This window comes from Bison bison, unplaced genomic scaffold (genome assembly GCF_000754665.1).
Source record: "Bison bison bison isolate TAMUID 2011002044 unplaced genomic scaffold, Bison_UMD1.0 scf7180017864223, whole genome shotgun sequence".
Lineage (NCBI taxonomy): Eukaryota > Metazoa > Chordata > Mammalia > Artiodactyla > Bovidae > Bison > Bison bison.
The window spans coordinates 829,696-855,047 of record NW_011494795.1 but is presented as its reverse complement, the minus strand read 5'-3'; the positions used below and the strand labels follow the sequence as shown (position 1 = coordinate 855,047).

At 47.4% G+C, this 25,352-nt stretch overlaps 1 protein-coding gene across 1 annotated transcript in view; it reads left to right on the top strand.

The window, feature by feature from the left end:
- Positions 1-100: 100 nt before the first annotated feature.
- Positions 101-25,352, top strand: part of TRRAP (transformation/transcription domain-associated protein) — a 91,628-nt gene continuing 66,376 nt past the window's right edge. Inside the window, exons 1-20 of the mRNA XM_010845741.1 lie at positions 101-119; positions 1,434-1,594; positions 1,998-2,047; positions 6,745-6,855; positions 7,873-7,977; positions 8,892-8,975; positions 9,732-9,788; positions 11,331-11,456; positions 12,946-13,023; positions 13,221-13,309; positions 14,128-14,224; positions 14,997-15,135; positions 16,386-16,464; positions 17,070-17,304; positions 17,905-18,271; positions 18,358-18,455; positions 18,883-19,077; positions 19,923-20,114; positions 22,032-22,197; positions 24,207-24,463. Coding sequence (XP_010844043.1) covers positions 1,495-1,594; positions 1,998-2,047; positions 6,745-6,855; positions 7,873-7,977; positions 8,892-8,975; positions 9,732-9,788; positions 11,331-11,456; positions 12,946-13,023; positions 13,221-13,309; positions 14,128-14,224; positions 14,997-15,135; positions 16,386-16,464; positions 17,070-17,304; positions 17,905-18,271; positions 18,358-18,455; positions 18,883-19,077; positions 19,923-20,114; positions 22,032-22,197; positions 24,207-24,463 — 2,625 coding nt within the window. The 5' untranslated portion in view covers positions 101-119; positions 1,434-1,494. The remainder of the gene's footprint in view (positions 120-1,433; positions 1,595-1,997; positions 2,048-6,744; positions 6,856-7,872; positions 7,978-8,891; positions 8,976-9,731; positions 9,789-11,330; positions 11,457-12,945; positions 13,024-13,220; positions 13,310-14,127; positions 14,225-14,996; positions 15,136-16,385; positions 16,465-17,069; positions 17,305-17,904; positions 18,272-18,357; positions 18,456-18,882; positions 19,078-19,922; positions 20,115-22,031; positions 22,198-24,206; positions 24,464-25,352) is intronic.

Sequence of the window (25,352 nt, the reverse complement as noted above, 5' to 3'; positions counted from 1 at the left end):
GACCCTCAAGGCGGAGATGGGAGGTCTTCCCCTCAGGGGCGCCCCCCAACTCTGGGCCCGGGCAGAGAGCGAGCCTGGCCCTTCGGGGTCCCGGGAAATGGGAGAGTTTGATGCTTTCGGTAAAAAAGGCGGGGGGGTGGGATTCGAGCCTTTTAAAAAGTTTAGGCACGCCTCCCCCCGTTCCCCGAAGTTTCTTGGGCAAGGGGAGGCCGTGACCCCGAGTCTCGGGTCCCCCCGGGGTTGGGGTTCGAGGTGGGGAGGGAAGCCCGAAGTCGGGTCTCGTCTAGCGCGGCCGGCGGGATTCCCTCCATTTGGTTCCGTTTAGTGCCTTCTCCTGCCTGGAGCCGGCGGGCCGGAAGGGGCTCTCTCTTGGTCTCCGGGGGCGGGGGGATGGTCCCCATCGCTTGAGGGGCGCAGAAGTGGGAGCTGCAGGGAAGCTTAAGCCCGGAGGCAGGGCCGTGGAAGGGCCTGCAGAGGAGTTCGGTGGTGTGTTTGTTGAAGGAAGAAAGAAAATCGAGTCCTGAAACTGCACCTTCGTGCAGAGTGAAACGAGCCGGGTATTCACGCAGGGAGGATGGATAAACAGCTGGACCAGGTTCTCTTAGTAAGGGGTCTTAGTACAGGAACCAGGTCTCTTGTTTTTCTACCTGGAGTTGCAGTGCTTAAAGTGTGGTCATCCACACCTGTTTCCAACTCACTGAGATGGTTTTTGGAAGTACCTGTGCATTCATCCCAGGAGTGTTTCCTGAGTGCCTGATGTGTGCCCAGGTGGGAGCAAAATTTACAGCTTCCCAGGGCTCGTCTCTGCCTGGTGCTTGGGAGTCACCTTTGGTACTGCTGATTTTAGTGCACAGTGAAGTTCGGTCACCCAGTGCAGAGAGGGTCCAACCACAGTCAGCCGGCCGCATCCAGCCTGGTGGCTACTCTTATACAGCACAAAAACTGAAAATGGTTTTTACAGTTTCTTTTTTTTTAATAGTTGGAGGGGCATTAAAAGAGGAATAATGTCTCATGGTACAATTAAAGTGAAATTCAAATTTCAGTGTCCATAAGTCAAGGTTTATGAGTTACAGCCATGCTCATTTATTTGTAAGTTGTCTGTGGCTGTTTTGTGGCTATAGCAGAACTCAAGAGTTGTGACAGAGCACAGAATCCAAAATATTTACTATCTGGCTCTTTCCAGAGAGTTTGCTGACCCCTTGCCCAGGAAAAGATGGACATACTCTAGGAAAGAAAAGGATCTGTGTATAAAAGTCGTGTTTAGAAATGAATAGAATGGACTTTTACTTTCCAAAAAAAGCAGAGGGAGTCATGTTGTTTTCTGAATTAATGGCAAAGTATTTAGATTAATACAGGCATTTAGGTAAGATTTTCCTGGAGACTGTGAATTTATGCCCTCAATAAGTTAGCTAATCATGTGCTTCTTTTTGTAGGCTGGGCGAACTCATGGACATGATACTTTTCTCTTGAGAAACAAACTAACTCAAAAGAAAAATGGCATTTGTTGCAACACAAGGGGCCACGGTGGTTGACCAAACCACTCTGATGAAAAAATATCTTCAGTTTGTGGCAGCTCTCACGGATGTAAACACACGTGAGTTGATCCTCTTTGTCATTAAGAAATGTGTTGATGTGACAGCTTCATCTCCGTTTAGGTGATGCCCACACTCAGAGAAGTAGTCACGTTAACTTTTATCCGAACTTCCCCTTTCTCTGCCTTGTGGAGAAGCAAAGTGATGAGCATTACTAGCTGGAGCTCCAAAGAGGCGCGCGCGTACGTGTGTGTGTGTGTTTCCTTGTCTGTGCATGCACACGTGTGTCTGGGAGTACGAATGCGTGCGACTGGTTGTAGGGAACTAGTTATGTGCCTCCTTTTGGACCATGACAGTTAAACTGATAAGATCTGATTGCTTCTCTTAAATTATTAAATCCAGTAATTTTTAGGAACACCCTTAACATAATTTCAATTACCTGATCATTTGTTTTGTTATTTACAGCTGATGAAACAAAGTTAAAAATGATGCAGGAAGTTAGTGAAAACTTCGAGGTATGAGCTTTATATTTTTATACCTTTTCATTTTGAGATAAATACATGTGCTTTCCTACAGTTCCCTTGTTAAGTCTTTTCACTAGTCACCTAAAAGTTATATTCTTTGTTAATGTAATGTGTTGTATTTCAAAATTGAAATTTGAAAATCTGTACAGTATTGTCCATTGTCTTCACACTAGTGATAGTGAGTCCCAAACAGTGTTGAGGAATGTTGTTTTGTTTAGGTATTTGGCCTTGTTTTCACTTTTCAAATACCGTATACCTCTTCTGCTGCTGCTATGGCTGCTAAGTCGCTTCAGTCGTGTCCGACTCTGTGCAACCCCATAGATGGCAGCCCACCAGGCTCCGCCGTCCCTGGGATTCTCCAGGCAAGAACACTGGAGTAGGTTGCCATTTCCTACTCCAGTGCGTGAAAGTGAAGTCTCTCAGTCATGTCTGACCCTCAGCTACCCCATGGACTGCAGCCCACCAGGCCCCTCCGTCCATGGGAGTTTCCAGGCAAGAGTACTGGAGTGGGGTGCTATTGCCTTCTCCGATACCTCTTCTAGGTGTATGCCTTCAGAATACACTCAGACTTCTGTTGTAGATTTGCTACATTAGGTAATGGACGGTATGTTACTGTGTGGAATGAGAGCTGGCTTTCAGTTTTGGCTCTCCTGTTTGTAACTTCTCTGAGACTCGGTTTTTGTCTTTTGGGTCTTACATTCTACAGTTTTATATTTTATATTCGTCGCTCAGATTCTATTCATTTTTCTTCAGTCTTTTCCCTCTTTGTTCTCTGATCTGTCCTCAGATTCAATGGCTGTTTTTCCGTCATCTCCAGTCTGCTGTGATGCTATTTTTAAATTTCAGTTTATTTGTATTTTTAAATTTTAATCACTGTACTTCCTATAATTTCCATTTGCTGCTGCTTTAAATGTCACTTCTCTGCAGAGATTCCTCATTTTCATTTATTGAGACCATCATATTTATTGTAGTAACTGCTTTGAAGTCTCTGCTAAATATAAAATCGGGGCTGTATTAAGGTTGATTTCTGTTGACTTGAGGTCACGTTGCCTTGCTTCCTTGCGTGTCTGGTAGGTTTGATTGTAAACCAGACGTTGTGAAGTGTAGGGACCCTGGGTTCTGTCACCTCCCTTGGAAGAGTTGATATTTGTACTGTAGTCAGCAGTGCAGGTGCTGGCCGATCTCAGTGAGCTTGTGGAGTTTTGGTTTTACGCTGTGCTCGAGGGTCTGTGGGAAGCCCAAGGGGTTTCTAAAGTCCCTCTGACTTGGTAGGCTTCAACCTCCAAACCCCATCTCGGTGTGGCTCTCACTGATTTTAGACTCTGTTGGGTTGGGTAAACTAGACCTTCCTCGGGGGCGTGGTCCTTCGTCAGCCGAGTGTCTGAGGTGTCTCCAGGTGTTAAGGTCTTTGCACTGTGTCGAGGCCGGACCCCCAGTGTCCTCTAACGTTGCTAGACCTCTGACGTCTCTTCATTTCTCAGTCCTCAAGCCCGCACTCCCTGGCAAGCCTCAGGCAGTCTTACCTTCCCTCACCAGAAGTACAGCCCAGTGCTCTGTCCAGAACTCTGGGGAGACCATCCACACCCCCATTCTGTAGTTCCTTCTCCTCTGGGGCTTTGCCCTGAAGATTCCAGCCACTTTGGCTGCTGCAAACTCGCTGTTTGCTCTTCAGCTCAGCAGGACCATGGTGCTTACCCTGGGCTCCGGCCTCCTGAGCCCAGTCGGGAAATGGGACCCAGGCAGAGAGTCGAGGTGGGGCGAGGCTGGTGAGTTCCCCTCTTCTGGAGATCATGGCCTTGCTCCGCCTCTGTTCCAGCGCCCAAAACTGTTATCTATATTTTGTCCAACTTGACGGTTAGTCTGGTGCCAGTCAGTCTCATAGGCCAAAGAGAGAGTCACCTTCTTGTTTTTAATGTGGGGATGGGAAAACCTTTCTCACAGAGCTAATATGATTATTAAGAACAAAATGTTTCCTAGCCTCTGTCATTTGAATCACTAAACATGAGATGAATGTTAGTGGGATTGAATCTGATACCTTCCTATCTATAGTAACGGATGGTATTTTTCTTTGGTAGGGGAATTGTTTGGTTTTGTTCTGTGTTAAATAGATGTTTTTAAGAACTTGTTGCCTTGTACTGAAGTGGGACAAAAAAAATCCTGAGATATTTAGAGGTTGAACGAAAGAGCTTTCTCTTCCACTATTAGTGCAAACTGTTTAAAAACAGAGGTGGGAGTAGAACAGGAAAGGCTTGCATTTTGCATTCTCTGGACAGAACCACAGCTCTCGGAGGTTTGCCTGAGAGGCTGGGATCATGGCGCCGCCTGTGATGCTGCAGGAGTGGCAGGTGGGCCGGGCTGGTGGGGGCGCAGGGGGCTCTTCCAGGGAAGTGTCTCATTCCTTCCTCTCCCGTTGGCGAGAGTCTGGCAGTTAGCAAGTCAGTTCCCACTTTGGTCTCAGATGCATCGATTAAATTAGCAGAATGAAAAGCACTTGGGGCTTTTCCAAATAATGCTTTTTGAAATCTTATCTGATAGACATTTAGCTTAAATGAAATTCAGATGACTGAGTCCTTCAAAGAATGAAATACTTGGAATGACCATCAGAAAGTAATTCTAAATTACCACCACTCCTATCCCAGAACTAAATATTTAAGTGAAATGAAGACTTCGCAAGAGTTTGAGGAATCTTAGAAATTCTTTTCATTAACCACTTAGGGATAAGATTCCAAGCAAAGTAAGTATCATAGGGGCCGTCTCTCCTAACAGAAAATAGAGAAATGTTCAAGTTAGAAGTCACGGGGGACATTCCTGTGGATCGAAAAGCTGTGGGCTGGGTTGAAATCCTGGCATAACTGAGCAACCTGTTGCATCTGTCCTGTGGGAGGAATTTGACACTCAAGATGCTTTGAAGGCTGTGGAATCTGGATGCTGTGGGCTGACGAGTAGATGACCTGGCTTTCTTGATAACCTCAATAATGTTCCAACTTGACTCTCACCTCTTTTCCTTGAATCCTTGAGTGGGGATGTTTCATAAAAGTTAGATGTTGGGGGTGAAAAGTGACAAGCACAGTTCTTGTCCCCCGTGGATTCGCAGACTGCTGGGGGAGGGGCTGCCAGCTCCTGGGGGTGCCCCCTTGCCCAGCGTGCTGCGGGCTCAGAGCCCCTGGAGTTGAACTTGGCCCTGGGAGACCAGCGCTCGGGTGTGTATTCCAGGAACAGCAGCTCGCTCTTTGTTCCTATGGCGAAACACAGTTTTCTGGGTTTTGCCTGTATTTCCTCCTCCTCATATTCCTCAGGCAGCAGACAACCCTGGACCTGTGTCCTCTCCCATACCAGTATCTGCAGCGCCAGACACGTCTAGTTGCAGCCCATGGGCTTCTCAGACTCAGGATAGTAAAAGTTCAGTGCCTCCCTCTTGCACTACGACCCCTGCCGTGTGGAAACTTTAAAAAGTTCTCATCAGTTTGTGCCTTCGTGTGCGCTTTTCTTAGAACCTTTCCCACTTTGTCCGTGGTTGACCCCTGCTGGCCTCTTAGGGTTTCTTAGCTGCATCCCTTCTTCAGAGGGTGTTCTCTGCCGCTGGTTCCAGATTCCAGTTAGTTAGGTTAGGTTCCCTTAGTTGCCAGCCCAGCGCTTTCCCCATCATAATTCCGTGTTATCAGATCGTTTCTTGATTACCTGTCTTCTCCACCACACTGCTGCCTCCCCCGACTCCAAGGACATGGACTCTGTCTACCTTCTTCCTCATTTTATCCCCGTTGAGCATGTGATAGAAGCATGCGTTGAATGTGCAGGTGAGGCCTCCAAGGGGAAGAGGGAAGAGCACTTAGGTGTTAGATACTCGTGAGTGGAATCCACTTTCCAAAGCTTTGTGACTCTGACAGTCAGCAAGCTCTGAGCTTTTTTTTTTTTTGTAAATCTATGAAATGGACAGAATACTTAAGAGAGTCATGGTGAGGATTGAGTGAGAAAGAGTAAAAGGCACAGGGCACAGTGTTCGTGAAGCAAGCACTGTAAATAATAACGAAGCCGTAAATAATAGCGGAGGGACGTTGAGCATTTACCATAGGCAGTGTGGAAAGCTTTACGTGTACCAGCTCGTGTAGTCTGCACATGGTTACGTAAGGCAGGAGATAGTAGCCTCTTCGCAGGTGGGGCCACTGAGGCCCAGGAGGTCAGTTGCTTGTTCCAGGTTTATACTCGCCGAGTGGGGTCCGGGCCCTGCCCTGGTCGCTATCTGACTGCACGGTCTCTAGACCACAGTTTCATTTCCTAGTTTCCTTTTAACACCCGTGATGTTCATCTAACTCGTATCAACCTAACTGATAAGCTGGAGTTTTAGACTTTAGTGTGGTCAAGCTCCTCATCCTCCAGATGAAGAGATTCAGATCAAGTCTCCTTAGAGGGTGGCAAAGTCAGCCCCGACAGGCTCTGAAGTGAACGTTCTCCACAGCATCAGCTTTTCTAGGCTGAGCACTAAATGTTAGCATTTAGTTCTCTTGAAGTGGATTTCAGAAGCAGCAGTCAACTTATTTCAAACGATGTTATCATTAAAGCATCTGAAAGTTTTAAAAATTGCTAGCAGCTCTCCCAGAATGTCTCTTGAGATGATGGTGACATGTGAATTTACAGTGGAACTATCCGTACGTAGACCTTAACGGCGTTCTCTTTTCTTCCTGCGTGATTAGAATGTGACCTCCTCTCCTCAGTATTCCACATTCCTGGAACACATCATCCCTCGGTTCCTTACGTTTCTTCAAGATGGAGAAGTTCAGTTTCTTCAGGAGAAACCAGCCCAGGTAAGCTGTTCAGGAGAAGAATGTCCTGCTGCAGGGGCCCCAGCCCTTGTGAATGAAAACAACTCAAACACCTAAGCTGTTAGAAATGAGAGCAGTGTTGCCAGATAAGGGTCCCTTTGCCCAAGGCCATCGCCTCCTGAGGTAGCTGTCTTGGTTTTATTTCCTCGCGGCCATCTCTCTGACTGTTTAACCTCTCCACACGTGCTGGCCAGCGCGCATGCGTGGGCTGCGTGTTGTAAGTTCACCCGTGTGTACAAGTGGGGGGAGAATTTCACGACCCCCCGCATGCCTGGTGCCCAGCTCTAGCCTCACACTGTTTTCAGTTCCCGTAACTCTGCCCGGTTTTCTCTATACCCGCGCCTCCTCTTTGCACCTCCCATACACACTTTGACCTTGATCATTTTAAAACAGCCCCGTCGTCTTTTTTTTTTTCTATAAATGTTTCAGCTTGTATCTCTTGAAAAATTTTTAAAATTACCACAGCACCAGTAAAGTGAACTGCTGAATGAAACATTCTTGTGTGGTGACAGCTCAAGATGTCCCTCTGAGTTCTGTTCAAGTTCTTAGTTCTGTAGACAAAATCACGAAAGCCTGGCACAGCCTGCAATACGATCGGTGGTTCGGTCCGAGGTAACTGGAGAGCTCGTCCCAGTAGCTGGACTGAGATGATGCAGGGAGATGGCCAGTGAAGTTGCGTTGGTGTTCCGGTCTTTTTGTCTTAAATTCACACCCGCTGCCGTCGTGTCCTTCTCCTGGCAGCGGTGACGAGGTGTGAAAGAAAATTTGGCTTACTTGACTTGGTACACAGCTACGGAAATGCAGAAAATGCCAGTTTGTAGTACATGCCTTGGATTACGTTTAAATAATTTACGGGACTGTTTGTAAAATGGGCTCCATCTTGTAGCATGGTGGCTCCCAGTGCTGGGTGCAGGCGTGTGTGATGCTTGTGGGACGCAAAACACTATCTTGGAACTCTTGGAAGGGTTTCATATTTATACCTTTGTTTCTCTTCAACAGCAACTGCGGAAGCTTGTTCTTGAAATAATTCACAGAATACCAACTAACGAGCATCTTCGTCCTCATACAAAAAATGTCTTGTCTGTGATGTTTCGCTTTTTAGAGGTAACTTTTGAGAATTCTTTTTAGCCACTTTGAAAGCTTTTAATGATTTTCTTACAGTAAAATCCTGTCTGTAAGCAACCGGTTTCTCTTTCAATAAAATTTAGTTTCACAAATAGAAATTTTCTTAACTGCCTGTTTTCTCCCACTTTGCCAGCCAGATTACTAAGAAAGATTATTAAGTGAAGATCTTCTTGGGGCACAGGGGCTTGACTCGACACAGTGGGTGGGGGCTGGCGGGCTCTGAGCTCGGGGGCTGGCCTGCATCTCTGTGCTTGTGTGTCAGGCGCAGTAGGCGCACGGTTCTTGGGTTAATCCACGGGGTGCCTGCTAAGCTAGCTTCTGGAATCGTTTTCTTGCTGCCCTCAGTCTTGACGTGTTCAGCATTCCGTCGCGCTTCTGGGCCCCTTGGGAAGGTGAGCTCGGGAGGGCGTCACGCTGATCTCAGGTCTCGGCTGTGTCGTGTGTTAGCTCTGCCACACCAGCCTCGTTCCTCTTGCCCTGAGCCTTAGCTGCCTCTGCTAGGATGTGGACGACACCCCACCTCCCGTGATGAGTGTCGTGTTAGCACAGGGTCCAGTGCACGCGGGCGCTCAGCTATTACTCTTCTGGCAATCTTTGCAAGCAGTGAGACGTGTCTGTTGTTAAGGCCTTGGTTTGTAGTGTGACTTGCTGGTTACTCATCTGTTGACTCTGGCAGAACCTGCCGGTGGGGTACCTTCAGATGGTCCACCAGAGGCCACGAACACGTCCTGTCTGGGTCAGCTGTGTTCTGTGGGTTTATCAGTTTTCTGCAAATCACATTTAAGTGGGTTGATGGAGGGTGTATATGCAAAAAATGCTGAGGAAATATTTAATCTTTTTAGTAAGATAAGATTTCAGTAATATAACTCTTCTAAATGCCTTTTTTTTTTAAGACGGAAAATGAAGAAAATGTTCTTATTTGTCTAAGAATCATTATTGAACTACACAAACAGTTCAGGCCGCCCATCACCCAGGAAGTAAGTGTTTATTCTGATGGCATTTATGAAGTGTACTGACAGATTCCTTCTGCTGTGTGAATTTTTCACTCTGAATTTCCTTTCTTCTTTTTCCCACCTTACGTGTCTGTCTGTTTTATAATTAATTCTACTGTGGATAACGTATCACATCCTGGTTGTTTCCCTTCACTTTATATGTATGTGTTTTCCCAATCATAAAGAATGTTTTGTAAAGTTGATTTGTAACGGGTATATAATAATCTTGTACAGTTTTGGATATTTAGGGCATTTCAAAGTTTTTATTTTATGACCGTAACCTAGTGTTTGTTTATAGTTTAAATTACTTTGTAGACTGAGTTTGTAGCAGTAGGACCCCCAGGTCACAGGTGTCACGTCCTGATGCCCCTGTGCTGGGTTGCCCCACTGGTGTGCAGAGGGCTTGCAGTGAGTCTCCCTGGCTCACTCCCTCCAGCTTGTGCTGTTGCTACTTTTTGAAAGACAAGAAGTGGCATTTATTATCATTTCATTCCTTTGCTCTCCCTGAATTAGAAAACTTGTTTTCGGTTTATCAGTCTTTGTCTCTTTTTCTTTTTTTGATCTGTGTGTTCACGTTCATCGCCTATTTGTATCTTGAGTCTGGCATTTTTCTTGCCTATTTCATGAGATCTTATATTTGAAGACTTGATATTTTTCTTACTGTAAGCATTTTCTGAAAATGGTTACAGAAAATCTGTATTTGCATTACAAATATCTTTATATTGTGTTTTTTTTTTTTAGATTCATCATTTTTTGGATTTTGTGAAACAGATTTACAAGGAGCTTCCAAAAGTAGTGGTATGCTTTTTTATATTATTTTGAATTTATCATGTATATTTATGCCTTCCTTATTCCAAAGGGTTGAAAGAATAATTGGAAGGGTGCTAATTTTACAATGAGGAATGTTTCGTTTAGTCAAAATCTAGGTTGATAAATTGTTGCCGTTCAGTTGCTAAGTCATGTCCAACGCTTGTGGCCCCATGGACTGCAGCATGCCTGGCTCCCCCGTCCTTCACCATCTCCCAGATAGCGATTGATAAATTAGCCACTTCAAAAAAAGAGTCCTTTTAGTTTCATTGTTTACTGCATTTTTACATAAAGCAGTATATTCTTAAAGAAGTTTTGTATTACAAAAAGGAAAACAAATTGTCCATAATTATCTTTTGACTTGTAAGCAACCATTGACATTGCTGTTTCGAGTTTCACTGTGTGCTTTGTAGAGATGGTTTGCACTCATAGTCTTGAAGCTTTTGGGGGAGTGGTGTATACTTGCGGCGCTTTTCTGTGTCATTAAAATTTTTCCGTATCTTGAAAGAACTGTTTCCGAGCAGGGCCACCCGTGTTAAAGTGTGTGGAGTGGAAGAGGGGCGCCCCTTGCTCCCCGTCCCCCGCCACTGCAAGGACTCGCTGTCACAGCAGGGAGCGTCCTCCAGGGCTCTCCCTTTGGCAGTCGTCGTTCTGAGCGACTGATAATTCTGCCGTATCCGTGTATTCTGACCTTCTCCCTGGTTCCCACCAATAATACTGTAGTATAAGATCATTGTGCATAAATGTGTTTGTTTCAGAGTTTCTACTGTGAAGGTGTTTTTTAACCTTGAATTTTTAAAAAATTAACAGATGGTAGAATTCACTTTTGTTTTCTGAGGATTTTAATCTGCCGCTGCTGTTGTCGTTCAGTCACTAAGTCATGTCTGAGACTCTGCGACCCCGTGGACTGTAGCCCACCAGGCTCCTCTCCTCTACTATCTCTTGGAGTTTGCTCAAATTCATGTCCATTGAGTCGGTGATGCCAGTAGTGTATAAAACTTAGATTGCCTTCCAAGTTATCAGATTATCATTGTGTCAGCTACTGTTTTCATCAAAGGAGCTATTTTTCATACGAAGCTGTCTTTTTTTTAACATGAAGCCCAAATTCCACTGAGAACTAAGGATGCCAGTGAGGTCCTTCCTGGCTTTTTAAAATGTCTCCTGGACTATGCTTCTGTTATTTAGGAGACTGGGAAGTTATTTCAGTAGGGACCAGCTCCTGGTTTCTTATCACTAGAGAGCTGCATCCTGCTTCATTGAGGTAGCAGTGTAACGTGGCACACCTTTCCTCTTCCGTCAGCCAGGAAACACTAGTAGAGAGTGCTGTGGGCAAGTCTGTTCTCTGTTGTCGGAGGTGGAGAATGTGCCGTGTTATCTTCATGGTCCTGAAGAAAGGGGCCTCCTAGTACTGTGGGGCTGATGTTGCATACGTGGGCAGGATATTGAGCGTCCCTGCCCCACGTCAGGCGTGTTTTATTAAGAGGAATGTTGTGTTTGACTTTAGGAAAAATGACTTCTCTGCTTTTTCTGTAGAACCGCTACTTTGAGAACCCTCAGGTGATCCCCGAGAACACCGTCCCTCCCCCAGAGATGGTCGGAATGATCACGACGATCGCTGTGAAGGTGAACCCCGAGCGTGAGGACAGCGAGACAAGAACAGTACGTGTCTCGGTTGTTCTGCTCCTAGCTTTGCTTTTATCCACATCTTCTCCCCCGGTGGAGGAAGCCCGAGGTCTTGACTTTTTAGACCCTAAGCTTTTTGGTTTTTCATAAAAATTAAACTCATGGAGGCATTTAAAATAAGCAAATAAATGTGTGTGCGCACAAGAGAGCCTCACTGATTGTGCTCTGCAGGTGTGCGCGTGAACTGTCGCTCACTACTGATGCAGACATTCAGAATCATGGTGGAATGAGAGCAGCTAACCCTGCAGGGGGCCCCGGCCTGTTCTTAGCTTCAACACTAGTGAAAGTCCCTTTAAACTACGTATAAACCTGTAGTTCAGTGCCTGCCCGTGTGGGCTCCGGGGACAGAAGTTCTAGAATGTTACAGCTCCACCACTTGCATTTTCTCACTGTAGGAAAGTTCATGAACCATGAGTTTTGTGACGGTAACAGTGTTATTTTCTGCAGCTCATGTGTTAAATCTATAGCACTGGCCACATAGGGAACATGTATTGAATATGTACTACGATTGTGTTTTATGATTAAATCAAGACAGTCATCTGTGTTTGTTCTACTGCGATGTTTTGCAGACTGTTTCAATATGAGCATAGGAAACTACATTTTAGTTTATAAGGAACAAAGCTGTCATTTCTTTGCTCTTCCTGAATTAGAAACTTTTTTCACTTCCCTTTTCCTATCCATTCATTTCCATTTGTGTTTTTGAGTCTGATATTTTCCTTACCTATTTGAGATTTTATGTATTGACGATTTTTTTCTTATATTTATTGTATTTTTCCTGTTTATAAGTACCTTTGAATAAAACTAGGTACGCACGTTACTGTTTTTCTTTTGAAAGTGAAGTGAAAGTGAAAGTCACTCAGTCATGTCTTACTCTTCATGACCTCATGGCCTATACAGTCCATGGGATTCTCAAGGCCAGAATACTGGAGTGGGTAGCCTTTCCCTTCTCCAGGGGATCTTCCCAACCCAGGGATCGAACCCACGTCTCCCACATTGCAGGCAGGTTGTTTACCAGCTGAGCCACAGGGGAAGCCCAAGAAAACTGGCGTGGGTAGCCTATCCCTTCTCCAGTAGATCTTCCCGACCCAGTAATTGAACTGGGGTTTCCTGCATTGCAGGCGGATTCTTTACCAACTGAACTACCGGGGAAGCCCATAACAGATTTAAAAAAAAATTTTTTTTTTAAATTTCTCCAATGAGTTGAATCTCTTTTTGACACATTTTTCTTGAGGATTTTACTACAAGTGATGAAGTTGTAAAATATAAAACCCTTTACATCGAATGATAATTCTTGTACTTTGTTTTCAAAATATTTTGCTGCTTTCATCACAGATAATTACAGAGATGAGTCGGTGTTTTCCCTTCCCTGTATTTCGACCGGGTGGTGCTCAGTGGTGGGACACTGATGGGGGCTATACTAGGTGGCAAGGTGGTGACCACAGTCCTCTGTATTCCTGTCTTCCAGCATTCCATCATTCCCAGAGGATCGCTTTCTTTGAAAGTGTTGGCAGAATTGCCCATCATTGTTGTGTTAATGTATCAGGTATGTGTATTTTCAGTAGCTTCCGGGGTTTAAGGCTTCTCATTTTATGACACTTTACACACCTGCTCTTCTGTGGCAAATAGATGTATATGTTACATGTGTGCCGAGTAATGAATCTCACAGTGTCTTTGCTATGCCAAATTAGTTCGCTATAAGCAGAGTGAAAAAGCATGAGAATCTGATGTGTTTGCTTTTAGCTCTACAAACTGAATATCCACAATGTCGTTGCGGAGTTTGTGCCCCTGATCATGAATACCATTGCAATTCAGGTATCTGCACAAGCCAGGTGAGATTTCTCGCCAGTGACGTAGCCGACCTCCATAGCTCTTTAATCCAAGCGGCACTACACTTGTCGTCATTTGTGAAACAGGAAACTTAGATAAAATTTTGGTTTAACTCGTATGTATTTGTGGCTTTCTGAACTTACATTTTGATGATGATAGTAATGGTTTTTTTGATTCCTTGTTTTGGAAAGATGATGTACCCCCTCTGTCCTTGGTGTCATGTAAATTTGAAACTATCGTTAGGGCTTCCTGTCCTGATTTCAGCTCTGAGATGCTCCGGGCTGCCTTGCCGTCAAGCCTGTTTTCTTGCTGCTCCTCTTAGCATGAGGGCTAGGAGGCCCTTTTACGCCATTACCCTTAATCACTGACTGGGCCAGACCCCCGAAGTCTCTCAGCAAAGCGTTTTCTCCGACTTCGTGGCATTCCTCCTCAGACCCTTAGCACTTGTCTCCTTGACCTGTGGCCTGTCTGGCTCTTAGTCACTCGAGGGCAGGATCTAAGGGTGGATCCGCTCTGAGAAGCCCTGTGGCACAGGTCTTTCATTGTTCAAATAGGTGCCTTCCTTGGGGAGCAGGCAGGTCGGTCTCCCATTGACTGTTGGGGTTCAGGTTGTGGGTGCTGCCCAAGGGCCTGGCAAAACTGCCTGCTTTATGTCTTTAAGGCCTCTTTATGTTACTCAGAACTGCATAAAAGTGTGGGCATATTAACGGTTGCTGCTGTGTAGAAATCAACCTTTTGGGCTTGGTAATTACTGCAGGTGATACCATATCACCTAAAGAGCTGAGAGCTAATGTTGTCAATTTTATCACTTCTCACTTAGGCAACATAAACTTTACAACAAGGAGCTGTATGCTGATTTCATTGCTGCTCAAATTAAAACGTTGTCATTTTTAGCTTACATCATCAGAATTTACCAGGTAAGTTCACTGACCTCTGTTTTAAATCAGGTTTACTGAGATATAATTTACAAGGAGTAAAATTCACCTTTTGTGGGTGTACAGTTTGCTGAATCAACAGATACATACCTAACCACCAACCAGTACATCAAAATACAGAACATTTCCATCTTCCAAAAACTTCCTCTTACACGTAGCCAGTCTCGTCCTCCCGCCCCCTGTCCCTGGCAAACACTGGTTTGTCTTCTGTCCCCATAGTTTTTTGACTTTTGCAGAATGTCAAAGAGATGACATTTTTATATTAGTAAAAAAAATCTGAAGTAGATGCCCTTTGCTCTTTTGGTCAGCTTGAGTTATCGTGAATAACTTCCTGAGACTCCTCAGAAGGCAGACGTGACTTGAACTCATTCTGAGCTGATTAAAGGTGTCATTTGTGACTCACGTCGATGGGATGACTGAGTGAAGAATTTTGTTTCATAATTTGGATGTTTATTTCTCCCTCCTTCCCTGTAACAGGGACATTGTTGAAAGTTGGAAAGACGCAGAAAATAAAAAGGGCCTCCATGATCCCATTGAACTCCTCCTGTGTCGCCGCCTCTCCCAGCAGGGTGGCAGCACGCAGACTGACCAGACAAGGCAAATGCTTGATTGTTAGGCTTGTTATTTCTGAGGGTCCTCTGAGCCAAATTTAGTCCTAACTGAAAATTTTTTTGTTTAAAAATTTATGAAACTTGGATTTTTCTCAACAGCCGCCCATCAGTGTAACTACGTTGCTTTCCTCTCCCTGGTGTAGGAGTTGGTGACTAAGTACTCTCAGCAGATGGTCAAAGGAATGTTACAGCTGCTTTCAAATTGTCCGGCGGAGACCGCGCACCTCCGGAAGGAGCTGCTGATCGCCGCCAAGCACATCCTCACCACGGAGCTGAGAAACCGTACGTCCGCCCGGCCTCTGCCTGCCTGCCTGCCTGCAAGCGAGCGATGGCTGGGCCATCAGCCTGCCCAGGGTTTCTGGCTCCGTTGATCTTTCCCTGGTTTATTGCTGCTCTGGCTTTGTTTTCTCTTCTGGGTCTGTGTCTGCCTTCTTCCCTCCCCTCTTTCCCTCTCCGCCTCGTTCCTCTCTCTGACTGCCTCTCTGTTTCACCTGCCACCAGGGTTCTTGCTTTATCTCATCAACAATTTCACAATTAATGTGACAATCTCCTTAGCCCAGTTTACCGTCTGAGTAGCTCTCAGTGTGTCTCTGCCTTCTGACTGCCTATCTTTTGACACTGCAAATATCCATTTGCTTTTTCTGACTCAGAGCCAGCGAACTTTAAAAGGTGAGAGGAAGACTGTGTTTTCTTTCTCCATGCTATGAAACGATGAACAGTTTACATGGAATGTCTTAAAATCTGTTAGCTGAAGTGACTAAGTCGCGTCTCGAGTGACTGACTGTCGGTTTTCCTGCCAACTGAGTAATAGCGACTTTGGAGGTGGGGTGGGGGCGGGAGGTTTGCCCTCGCTGAAGTGCTGACAGGTTAGAAATCTTTCTCATGTGTGTTTGGTCACGTCCGATCCAGCAGGCAGGGTGGATCTTTCCCTGGCACTCTTTTGGGGCCGTGAAGCTTGGTTTCAGTCTTGTTAACTCTACAAAGAACAACAGGTTTCCGAAACACTACTCTCCGAAGTTAAGTTAGATGTTAGACTGGTTGAATTCAGCTCTTAGAGGCTGCTGCTTTTTTTCCTTGCAAACAAGATTTCGGATATTTATTTTGAAGCCCATTGTTAGTTTACATAGAGAAGTATCCTTCTTTCTCCATGACGACCAACCTTAAGATCTTTAAGAAGGACAACTTCAGGGCAGTGGATAAGGGGGCATTTAGGGACTACCGCCCCCTTGGGTGGTTGGTTCCGGCTTTCAAGGACCCTGGACTGACCTAAGTGAAGCACTGAGGCAGGTTCCCCGCCAAGGACATGAGGCGCGTGGTTTATCTCTGACACTGATGTGTGTGAGGCGCGTGGCCGGCGTGGCCCAGCAAAGCCAGCATCTCAGACTGAAGCACCGTGCGTGCCCTCCTCCTCCTCGCTTTCCCAAATCTGGGTGGCTCGTTGGTGCAGAGCAGCTCCTGGGAAAGTACTGTTAAGGGACTTGCTGGCCACCTGGCTTGTTTGGTGATGGAGGCAATGAATGTTTGTGTTCCAGAGTTCATTCCTTGCATGGACAAGCTGTTTGACGAATCCATTCTGATTGGCTCAGGATACACTGCTCGGGAGACTCTCAGGTATGATGGTAAAGCCAGCGCTGCGGCCGGGGATCCCGCACTGTGTCAGGAGCGTCTCCATGAGCGTGGGCTGTGGGCCTTTCCTCTCCTGTTGGATTGAGAATTGCAGGAAGTTTCAGAAACACCTTGGTTTGCCTTATGTGCCTTGGCTGAATCAGAGTCGCTGTCTTGATTTACACTGTAGGTAGAACTATTTCACTAGTGTTAAGTGTTTTTGTTTTGTAGATAGGAAATGTGTCACATGACCTGTAAGTTACCAGTTGACAGGCTGTTTGTATTTGAGCAGCAGAGCCCATTCAGGGCAGGGCCCAGCTGTAGGTGGTTCTGCTCAGGTTAACCAGGTGTGAAGGTATAAACGTGGAGGTGCATTTATGTGCATGAAGGTGACCATCTTTTTCAACTTAGAAAGTAAAGATTTAAGCACTAAGACAAGAGTGGACCCTTTTAATCCTATAGCTGGGAGGAGGTAACGGGGAATCCAAGACCGTGTGCAGTGTGCCCAGACCAGCCGTCCCGCCGCTGGGTCCTTGGGGGCGGTGGGGGTGGGGGCCTGCAGATCTGGCCAGGAGACGCCGAGATGCGCTAGCGGAGGTCTCTGCCCGCAGGCCCCTCGCCTACAGCACGCTGGCCGACCTTGTGCACCACGTCCGCCAGCACCTGCCCCTCAGCGACCTCTCCCTCGCCGTCCAGCTGTTCGCCAAGAACATCGACGACGAGTCCCTGCCTAGCAGCATCCAGACCATGTCCTGCAAGCTCCTGCTAAACCTGGTGGACTGCATCCGCTCCAAAAGCGAGCAGGAGAGCGGCAACGGGCGGGACGTGCTGATGCGGATGCTGGAGGTGCGGTGCCCTGCACCCCCACCCAACACGCGCCTTCACCCCCGCCTGGCGCTGTGTGCTCACCTGAGCGCTTTACCAGCAGTTCACAGGCCACCTGGTTGCCAAGCTGGGGCCTGGGTGTTTAGACTTCCCTGGGTGCAAGGCCCCGCTCCCTCATCAACTAGGCCAGGGTCCTGGGGCGAGATGCTGGACCCTCTCTGCTGGCCTGCTCGTCCCCTGCCCAGGACAGCCATGGGCCGCCTCCTAGGACTGTCAGGGCTGAGGGAGGCAACCATGGGCGCGCTCAGCACTCTGCTGGCGGGCAGTCTGGAGCAGTGTTTCCTGCGACGCTGTGTAGCCCAGCGCTCCCTTGTCCATGAACGTTTCTAGGGAGGTGTCCAATGCTGGGGCAGGGGTGGGCTGTGTGGATCATGGGGAGGTCCCAGGGCATCGGGCTGGTCACCCCCCGCTTCTCCCCTGGGGAAGTTCCTCTAGTAACTCGGGAGGGGAAACGGTGATTCCAGCAGGTGGCTTCAGAGAGTGTGTTCTGTCCTCTGGATGGGTGCTGGGCCTGGTGAAGAGGGTGACTTGGGCCTGCCTCCCACTTTGCGTTCCTGACAGGTGTTTGTTCTCAAGTTCCACACCATCGCGCGGTACCAGCTCTCTGCCATCTTTAAGAAGTGCAAGCCTCAGTCTGAGCTCGGGGCCGTGGAGGCAGCCCTGCCCGGGGTGCCCGCAGCCCCAGCAGCCCCAGGCCCAGCCCCTTCCCCAGCCCCCGTCCCCACCCCTGCCCCGCCGCCACCCCCGCCACCCACCCCCGCCACCCCTGTAACCCCGGCCCCCGTGCCGCCCTTTGAGAAGCAAGGCGAGAAGGACAAGGAGGACAAGCAGACGTTCCAGGTCACGGACTGCCGGAGTCTGGTCAAAACCCTGGTCTGCGGCGTCAAGACCATCACGTGGGGCATAACGTCGTGTAAAGCTCCTGGTGGTAATCCCACTCCTGAGTCGCTTAGACCGTGTTCTTCCCAGGGTGGGTGTTGCTCCCAGTAACTTACTGTGCCCTCTCTCTTCCAGAAGCTCAGTTCATTCCCAACAAGCAGTTACAGCCCAAAGAGACTCAGATTTACATCAAGCTTGTCAAGTACGCAATGCAGGCTTTAGATATCTATCAGGTAAGGCAGCAGCCTCAGGCCAGGTTCCTCCTAGAATTCAGGTGCTAGTGACAGAAGGGGTCTCACAAGCCTGTCACCGTTCAGGTGGTCTGCAGTATCGATGTTCCCGGATTGAGTTTGTGCTGTAGCACAGGGTTGCGTTGATAGTGAGAATGCTCATGTTGGTGTATTTTGAGAGGCAGATGGTATAAAGGGAATGCAGTAGAAATGAGATTTAATTTTACTGAATTTTTTGCTGCTAACAAAGGTTTTTGGGTTTGTGGGTTTTTTTGCAAATTTTAGATGAGAATAAAGAATTTAGAAGATGGGGTGGGCAGTAGACATTTGATTTCTAATTCTCTTACTTGCGCCCCGCTGGTCTGGTTATGTAATGGAATACGTTCAGAGACTTGGTTTTGATTCCCGTGTGGTTTTCCCCCTGTGCAAGGTTCAGATAGCAGGAAATGGACAGACATACATCCGAGTAGCAAACTGCCAAACCGTGAGGATGAAGGAAGAGAAGGAGGTGCTGGAGCACTTTGCCGGTGTCTTCACAATGATGAACCCGCTGACATTTAAAGAAATCTTTCAAACTACAGTCCCTTATATGGTGGAAAGAATCTCAAAAAATTACGCTCTTCAGGTATGACACTCCTTTCTTACGTTCTTTCAACATGTGTCGAATACTTGGTATTCCTTTTATTTCTAAGTAACGTGCCAAGGATAGTGATTGTAGAGCAAAATTTATAGAGAACTGTTCATTTCAGTCGCTCAGTTGTGTCCGATTCTTTGAGACTCCATGGACTGCAGCACACGAAGCTTCCCTGCCCCACACCAGCTCCCCGAGCTTGTGCAAACACATGTCCAGTGAATCAGTGATGCCATCCAACCGACTCATTCTCTGTCATCCCCGTCTCCTCCTGCCTTCAGTCTTTCCCGGCATCAGGGTCTTTTCCAATGAGTCAGTTCTTGTCATCAGGTGGTCAAAGTATTGGAGTTCCAGCATCAGTCCTTCAATGAATATTCAGGGCTGATTTCTTTAGGATTGACTGGTTTGATCTCCTTGCAGTCCAAGGAACTCTCAGGAGTCTTCTCCAACACAGTTCAAAAGCATCAGTTCTTCGGCGCTCATCTTTATGGTCCATAAAGAAAACTGTTAGGCCATAGTAAGAAAAAAAAATGTTTTCAAAAGCTCAGGGTATTTTGGACCAGTTCCTTTCATAGTAGAAGTTAAGTGTGTGTTAGACGTAGGCTCTTGGTACTTGACAGTGAGGATGAAACGACAGATTTGAGTTCTTAAAGTGAACTATTCCAGCAACACTCAATAAATCGATTTTGATGGTTTTTTTTTTTCTTTTGGTGGATAATTCATGTCTGGGAGTGTCTGATACAAATTTGATTTTGTGATTTTGAAACGTTGATTGCTTTTTCTTGGAGCCGCTTTGTGGACGGGGTGATTTCTGTCACGTGCATCTCTCGTTCTGACAGATTGTCGCCAATTCCTTTCTGGCAAACCCTACTACCTCTGCTCTGTTTGCTACGATCCTGGTGGAGTACCTCCTGGACCGCCTGCCGGAGATGGGCTCCAACGTCGAGCTCTCCAACCTGTATCTCAAGCTGTTCAAGTTGGTCTTCGGCTCTGTCTCGCTCTTCGCAGCTGAAAATGAACAAATGCTGAAGGTAGAGTCAGGCCCAGCCCGCGCGTTGTGTTGGGGGGTTTTTTTGTTGTCGTTGTTTCTCAATACTTCATCTTGAGCAGAAACTGGAGTGGCTCTTTATATTTTCAAACACAGTAATATTAAATGAATAAATGTGTACAACCAGTTGGAGCCAAGTGTGGAAAACACTGCAGTTTTAAAGCAGAGCTGTTCCTGGTTGCCTGCTGACCCAGGATGAACACGTGAGCACTCGCACTCGCAGGGCTTGTCAGTAGTCTCGGCACCACTGATTCTTCATTTTTGAAGTCATTTCTTACATGAACCACACAAGTAGGGTAGGAGCACATCATGTTCTTTTAAAAAAAAAAAAATCGGGTGACACCAAAGAATAGAAGAAGAAGGAACATCTGACCTCTCAGAGCCGACGAGAAGCAGTTGGCTGTTGAGCAGCTCCCATCACATCCCCTTCTTTCCCGGGTGCTGTGTCTGTGTTCGTACCTTCTTGCGTTTGGTGCACAGATGCCCTGTTTCAGGCCTGTTTGCTCATTCCCCTCTGAATCAAGGACTGCAGCCAGCTTGTGTCCCTGTATGAAGGCCGTCCAGGAGGGTGTGTTTGCTGACGCACTCCTCCACGCGACTGATCCTGTGCGTGTCGTGTCTCATCAGTTACTTGATTCCAGCAAATGGCAGAAGCCAGTGCATGCTTATGGCAGGCACTGAAGGCAGCGCGTGGAACAAAAAACCTTATCAAAATTCTCTTCTACTGACCGCAGGATATTTTAGTTTCTAGAATGCTGAGTATTATCAGTTCTGTCTGAAGAGAGATGCTTTCCTGTAGGGAGAAGGTTTGAGAATGTAAAGGAGACCCGTTTTCTGCTGAAGTAAGTGTGACGTAAAGCACCAGTAGCCTGTGCTTGTGTGAGACAGTTTCCTCCACTTCTTCAGTTATGTAGTAATCAGTTACCAACAACCTTGACGTTACTTTTGAGTTAGTATAAAAAGACAAACTTTCAGAAAGATGTAAAATATTTGTGTTCTTTGTTCACATAATTTAACATCTTCAAATAATTCAATTTTTGCCAACCTCGGGGACAACTGTATACACCAGCAACCAACAAAAAAGAATAAAACCTAACAGACAAGTCTAATGATGAGGCGTCTGAATGTTGTTCGAGAGATGTTCAAAGAATAATTTGATAGAATGCTTTGTCTTGAGACTAATAGGGATGATTTATCTATAAAAGAAATGCCATATACGGTTATAAATGGCTCTGCGGATAGTTTGCAGTTCACTTTAAATGCGCCTGCAGTAAAACTCACATCAAACTTAACCTGTTGCGTGTCAAGACTAGGATTTGAAGTATAAGATAAAAAGCTAACCTGTTTTAAGCTATTCATTAAACTTTTAAGTTAATGCTTTTTTGAAGTAAATAAATACGAACAGATTTTTTGATCAAGTTTTCTAAAACGTTCCGATCTCGAACGTCTTCTGAGGCTCTTCCCAACTTGTCGTGTGTAGTACGTGATTGGTAGTGAAGTTTCCGTGCCTCTGGGTTGCTTTTTGTATTTCCATAGTTATTAGGAGACCGGCTTCTTTCGTCTCGTTTGATTATTTGTTCTTAGAAGGGGGAGGAACTGTTCACAAGAACTGCAGAGCCAACAGGCCCTTCAGGTCCTGCTACAGAGTGTCTGTGCAGCATCGCTCGCCTACGTATTAGTGGTACGATAGGAACCTAGTAAATGCTTCTTTCACAGTCAAACTGGGTGGAAAGCTACTTGTATTTTAAGAGAAGTTAATTTGAGTCAAATAAAAGTTGGAAAGGTTCTGTTTGGTTTTTCTTTTTGGAAAATTCATCAAGATGACCTTCCCTTCCTCCCTTTGTGCAGTGAACCCTCCTCCCTTTGGAGCCTGTTAACCTGCTTTTTCTCCGTCCCACAGCCTCACCTGCACAAGATTGTCAACAGCTCGATGGAGCTCGCCCAGACGGCCAAAGAGCCCTACAACTATTTCCTGCTGCTGCGGGCCTTGTTCCGCTCCATTGGGGGCGGGAGCCATGATCTCCTGTATCAGGAATTCCTGCCTCTCCTACCCAACCTCCTGCAAGGTCAGAGCAGTGATCCCGGTCGCTGTTGAGTCTTGTGTGCACGCGTGGGTTTTGGCTAACCTTGTTTGCTGGTGTTCCTCCTCTGTACCCGGTCATGGCGAGGGGACGTGTGTGCGTGTGTGTGTCTGTCCCTGTGTCTTGAGCTTTAAAGGGGTACATCTCCCTGCTCAGAATTGACTGGGAGTGGGAAGGTCTTCGTTGACCCTGGTTAGGACGTTTTTGTAGCATTTGCGAAGCAGTTTTAGAGACTAGTAAGGTCAGGGATCTCTAGACTGAAAGAGAACAAGAAGGCAAAAAAACAAGTGGTAAAGCTGATAGAAGCCCTGCTGCTGCTGCTGCTAAGTCGCTTCAGTCGTGTCCGACTCTGTGCGACCCCACAGACGGCAGCCCACCAGGCTCCCCCGTCCCTGGGATTCTCCAGGCAAGAACGCTGGAGTGGGTTGCCATTTCCTTCTCCAGATATAAACCCTATATATAATATATAAAAATACATAAAAATATGTGTTTTTATTTAGTTGCTAAGGTGCATAGACAGGATTCTTTGATTTCTGTGCATTAGGGATGCTTTCAAGGCTTACAGCCGAAGGGCATCTTGAGTCCAATGAATGTTCACAGGTATGAACTGAGTGGACACACTGTCCTCGGAATGTTTTTTGTGTTTGTTTGGAAAGGGTGAGCTCTTGGCAAGGGATTGAATCTTCTTCTGTATTTTCTTTATAAATCCTTCTGAGAGAAGCCATTTATAGCATAATGTGCCCAGAAGGTACCTGGGGGATCCTTGAGCACGTTAAAGGCAGTGTTAGTCGCTCAGTTGTGTCTGACTTTGTGTGACCCCATGGGATGTAGCCCACCAGGCTCTTCTGTCCTTGGGATTCTCCAGGCGAGAATACTGGAGTGGGTTGCCATGCCTTCCTCCACGTTGAAGGTAACGTGGCCCTAAGTCCCCCGGCAGGTGCTTAAGGAGGCCCGTAGGCGGGCTGTGTTGTCTGATTTTGACCCTGACTCCAGGCCTCCCCAGCCTGCGCCCTCTGCTCTGATCGGTCTCACGGCCCCGCCTGCAGGCTTCCCAGCCTCCCTTCTCTGCCCACCTATTTTGTTCAAGCACACCCACTCCTGGGAGCTGGGCCTGGCCCCTCTCCTTGTCTCCCTTCTCCTTTGGGTTCTGAGTCTGGTGCGACTGCTGTGTGTTGCCTTGGCCCGCGGTCCCTCTTTAGACTCAGCTGCCTGGGACGCACCTTGTTTGGGGGGCACTGTTCCCTGCTTTTCTCTTCCCAGCTGTCTCTCAGGTTCTGTGGGCAGGTCCACACCTGACGTTTTTCAGGAGCGGGGCTCAATAAATACTTTGTTACCCTCGTGAAGAGTGTATGGGGCCGTGAGTTTATAAGAAGGAAGCTCCTCTCATTTACAAAATCGAGTGGATTTTTTTTTTTAATTTATTTTAAAGTATAAACATCAGCCGTGGTTTAGTGGAAACCTGAAATGACATGCAAGCTTGTAAGCCTCAGACTTGAGATGAACACGTCACGTTGGAGTCTGTTTCTTTCTAGATTGGGCTTATTCACTGGAGAACATGATGTTAAATACCTTGTGTAGCATTAATTCGGAGAAGGCAATGGCACCCCACTCCAGTACTCTTGCCTGGAAAATCCCAGGGACGGAGGAGCCTAGTAGGCTGCAGTCCATGGGGTCGCACAGAGTCGGACACGACTGCAGCGACTTAGCATCAGCAGCAGCATTAATTAGTCCTTAATGTTAGTTCAGTCCACATTAAATAATACTCATCACAACCTAAACTGATTACATGCAGCCTGCTGTTGCCATACGGTAGATGGAAGAGGCCTCGGGTGCAGTTAGAGGATAGGTGCAGCAAACGTAACTCTAAGGCGTAATTCTGTCTTGAGGCGGATGTTTACAGAAAGAGTGGCGTGTTATTCTCGGCGTTACTTGGGTGCACCTGGGCAGTACCGTCCCCCACAGACAGGGCTCAACGTGCTGACGTCCCCACGCAGGGCTCAACATGCTGCAGAGTGGCTTGCACAAGCAGCATATGAAGGACCTGTTCGTGGAGCTGTGTCTCACGGTGCCCGTGCGGCTGAGCTCGCTCCTGCCCTACCTGCCCATGCTCATGGACCCCCTGGTGTCGGCGCTCAACGGCTCTCAGACGTTGGTCAGCCAAGGCCTGCGGACGCTGGAGCTGTGCGTAGACAACCTGCAGCCCGACTTCCTGTACGACCACATCCAGCCGGTGCGCGCCGAGCTCATGCAGGTGAGTGTGCGTCCCTGTGCCGCCGGCAGAGGGCGCCGCGGGCCCCGGGACCCACCTCCTTCCCGGGGACACCATGCGTTCCGTTTCAGAGGCAAGCTCGCTGCCCTGCACTCGCGCTCTGCTGCGCTACCAATGGAGCCTTCGCCTGGCTGCGTGAGGCTTCTGGCCTACGAAGTGATGTGGAGAAACTCCACGAGTGTCGAGCAGATACTTGTTTTGCAGCATCGCTCCCCTTTCGGAGGGCTCTCACAGTGTCGCGTTCTCATGAGGTTGATGGCTTGGGAAGGCAGGTGTTAACCTGGATCCCGCTGTTTCCAGGGAGATGCACTCTCTTTCTGGAGGTTCCCGAATTACACAGTGCAGAGGTACACCCTTGTTGTAGAGAGAGAGCTGTCTGGCCGCCCCCGGAGGAAACAGAAAAGAAAGGCGGGTTGAACCCATGTTAGGTCTTGTGGTCATTAGAGCTCTGTGTCGGGTGTGGGGTTGTCCCCTCGTGTTTTGCTGATGGTGACGGTTTGTACTGTGGTTGGTGAATGTTAGAGGTCAGGGCTGACTTGTTGCTTGCTCACCCACCCCTTTAGCAGAGAGTGTTTGGCCCCAGATTGGGGTCTGATTGCCAGCTTCTGTGATGGGCACGCAGTCGCTCCTGAGATGCAGGATCTCTGGACAGTGGACAGGAGACAGTGACCTGCACGCGTGTCTCAGGCTCCATCTAGAAAGGAGAAGATGGCCGAGAGGCTGGGTGGGAGCTGCCAAGGCCATCATGTGGAGGCCTGGCCAGAGGGCAGGACTGTTGGTTTTGGAAGGCTGACCGTGGGCCCGACCTGAGCCACTGCGTGGAGAGAGGAGGCAGGGCTGGGCTCGGGGCCTCCTGCCCTTCAGTGAGCAG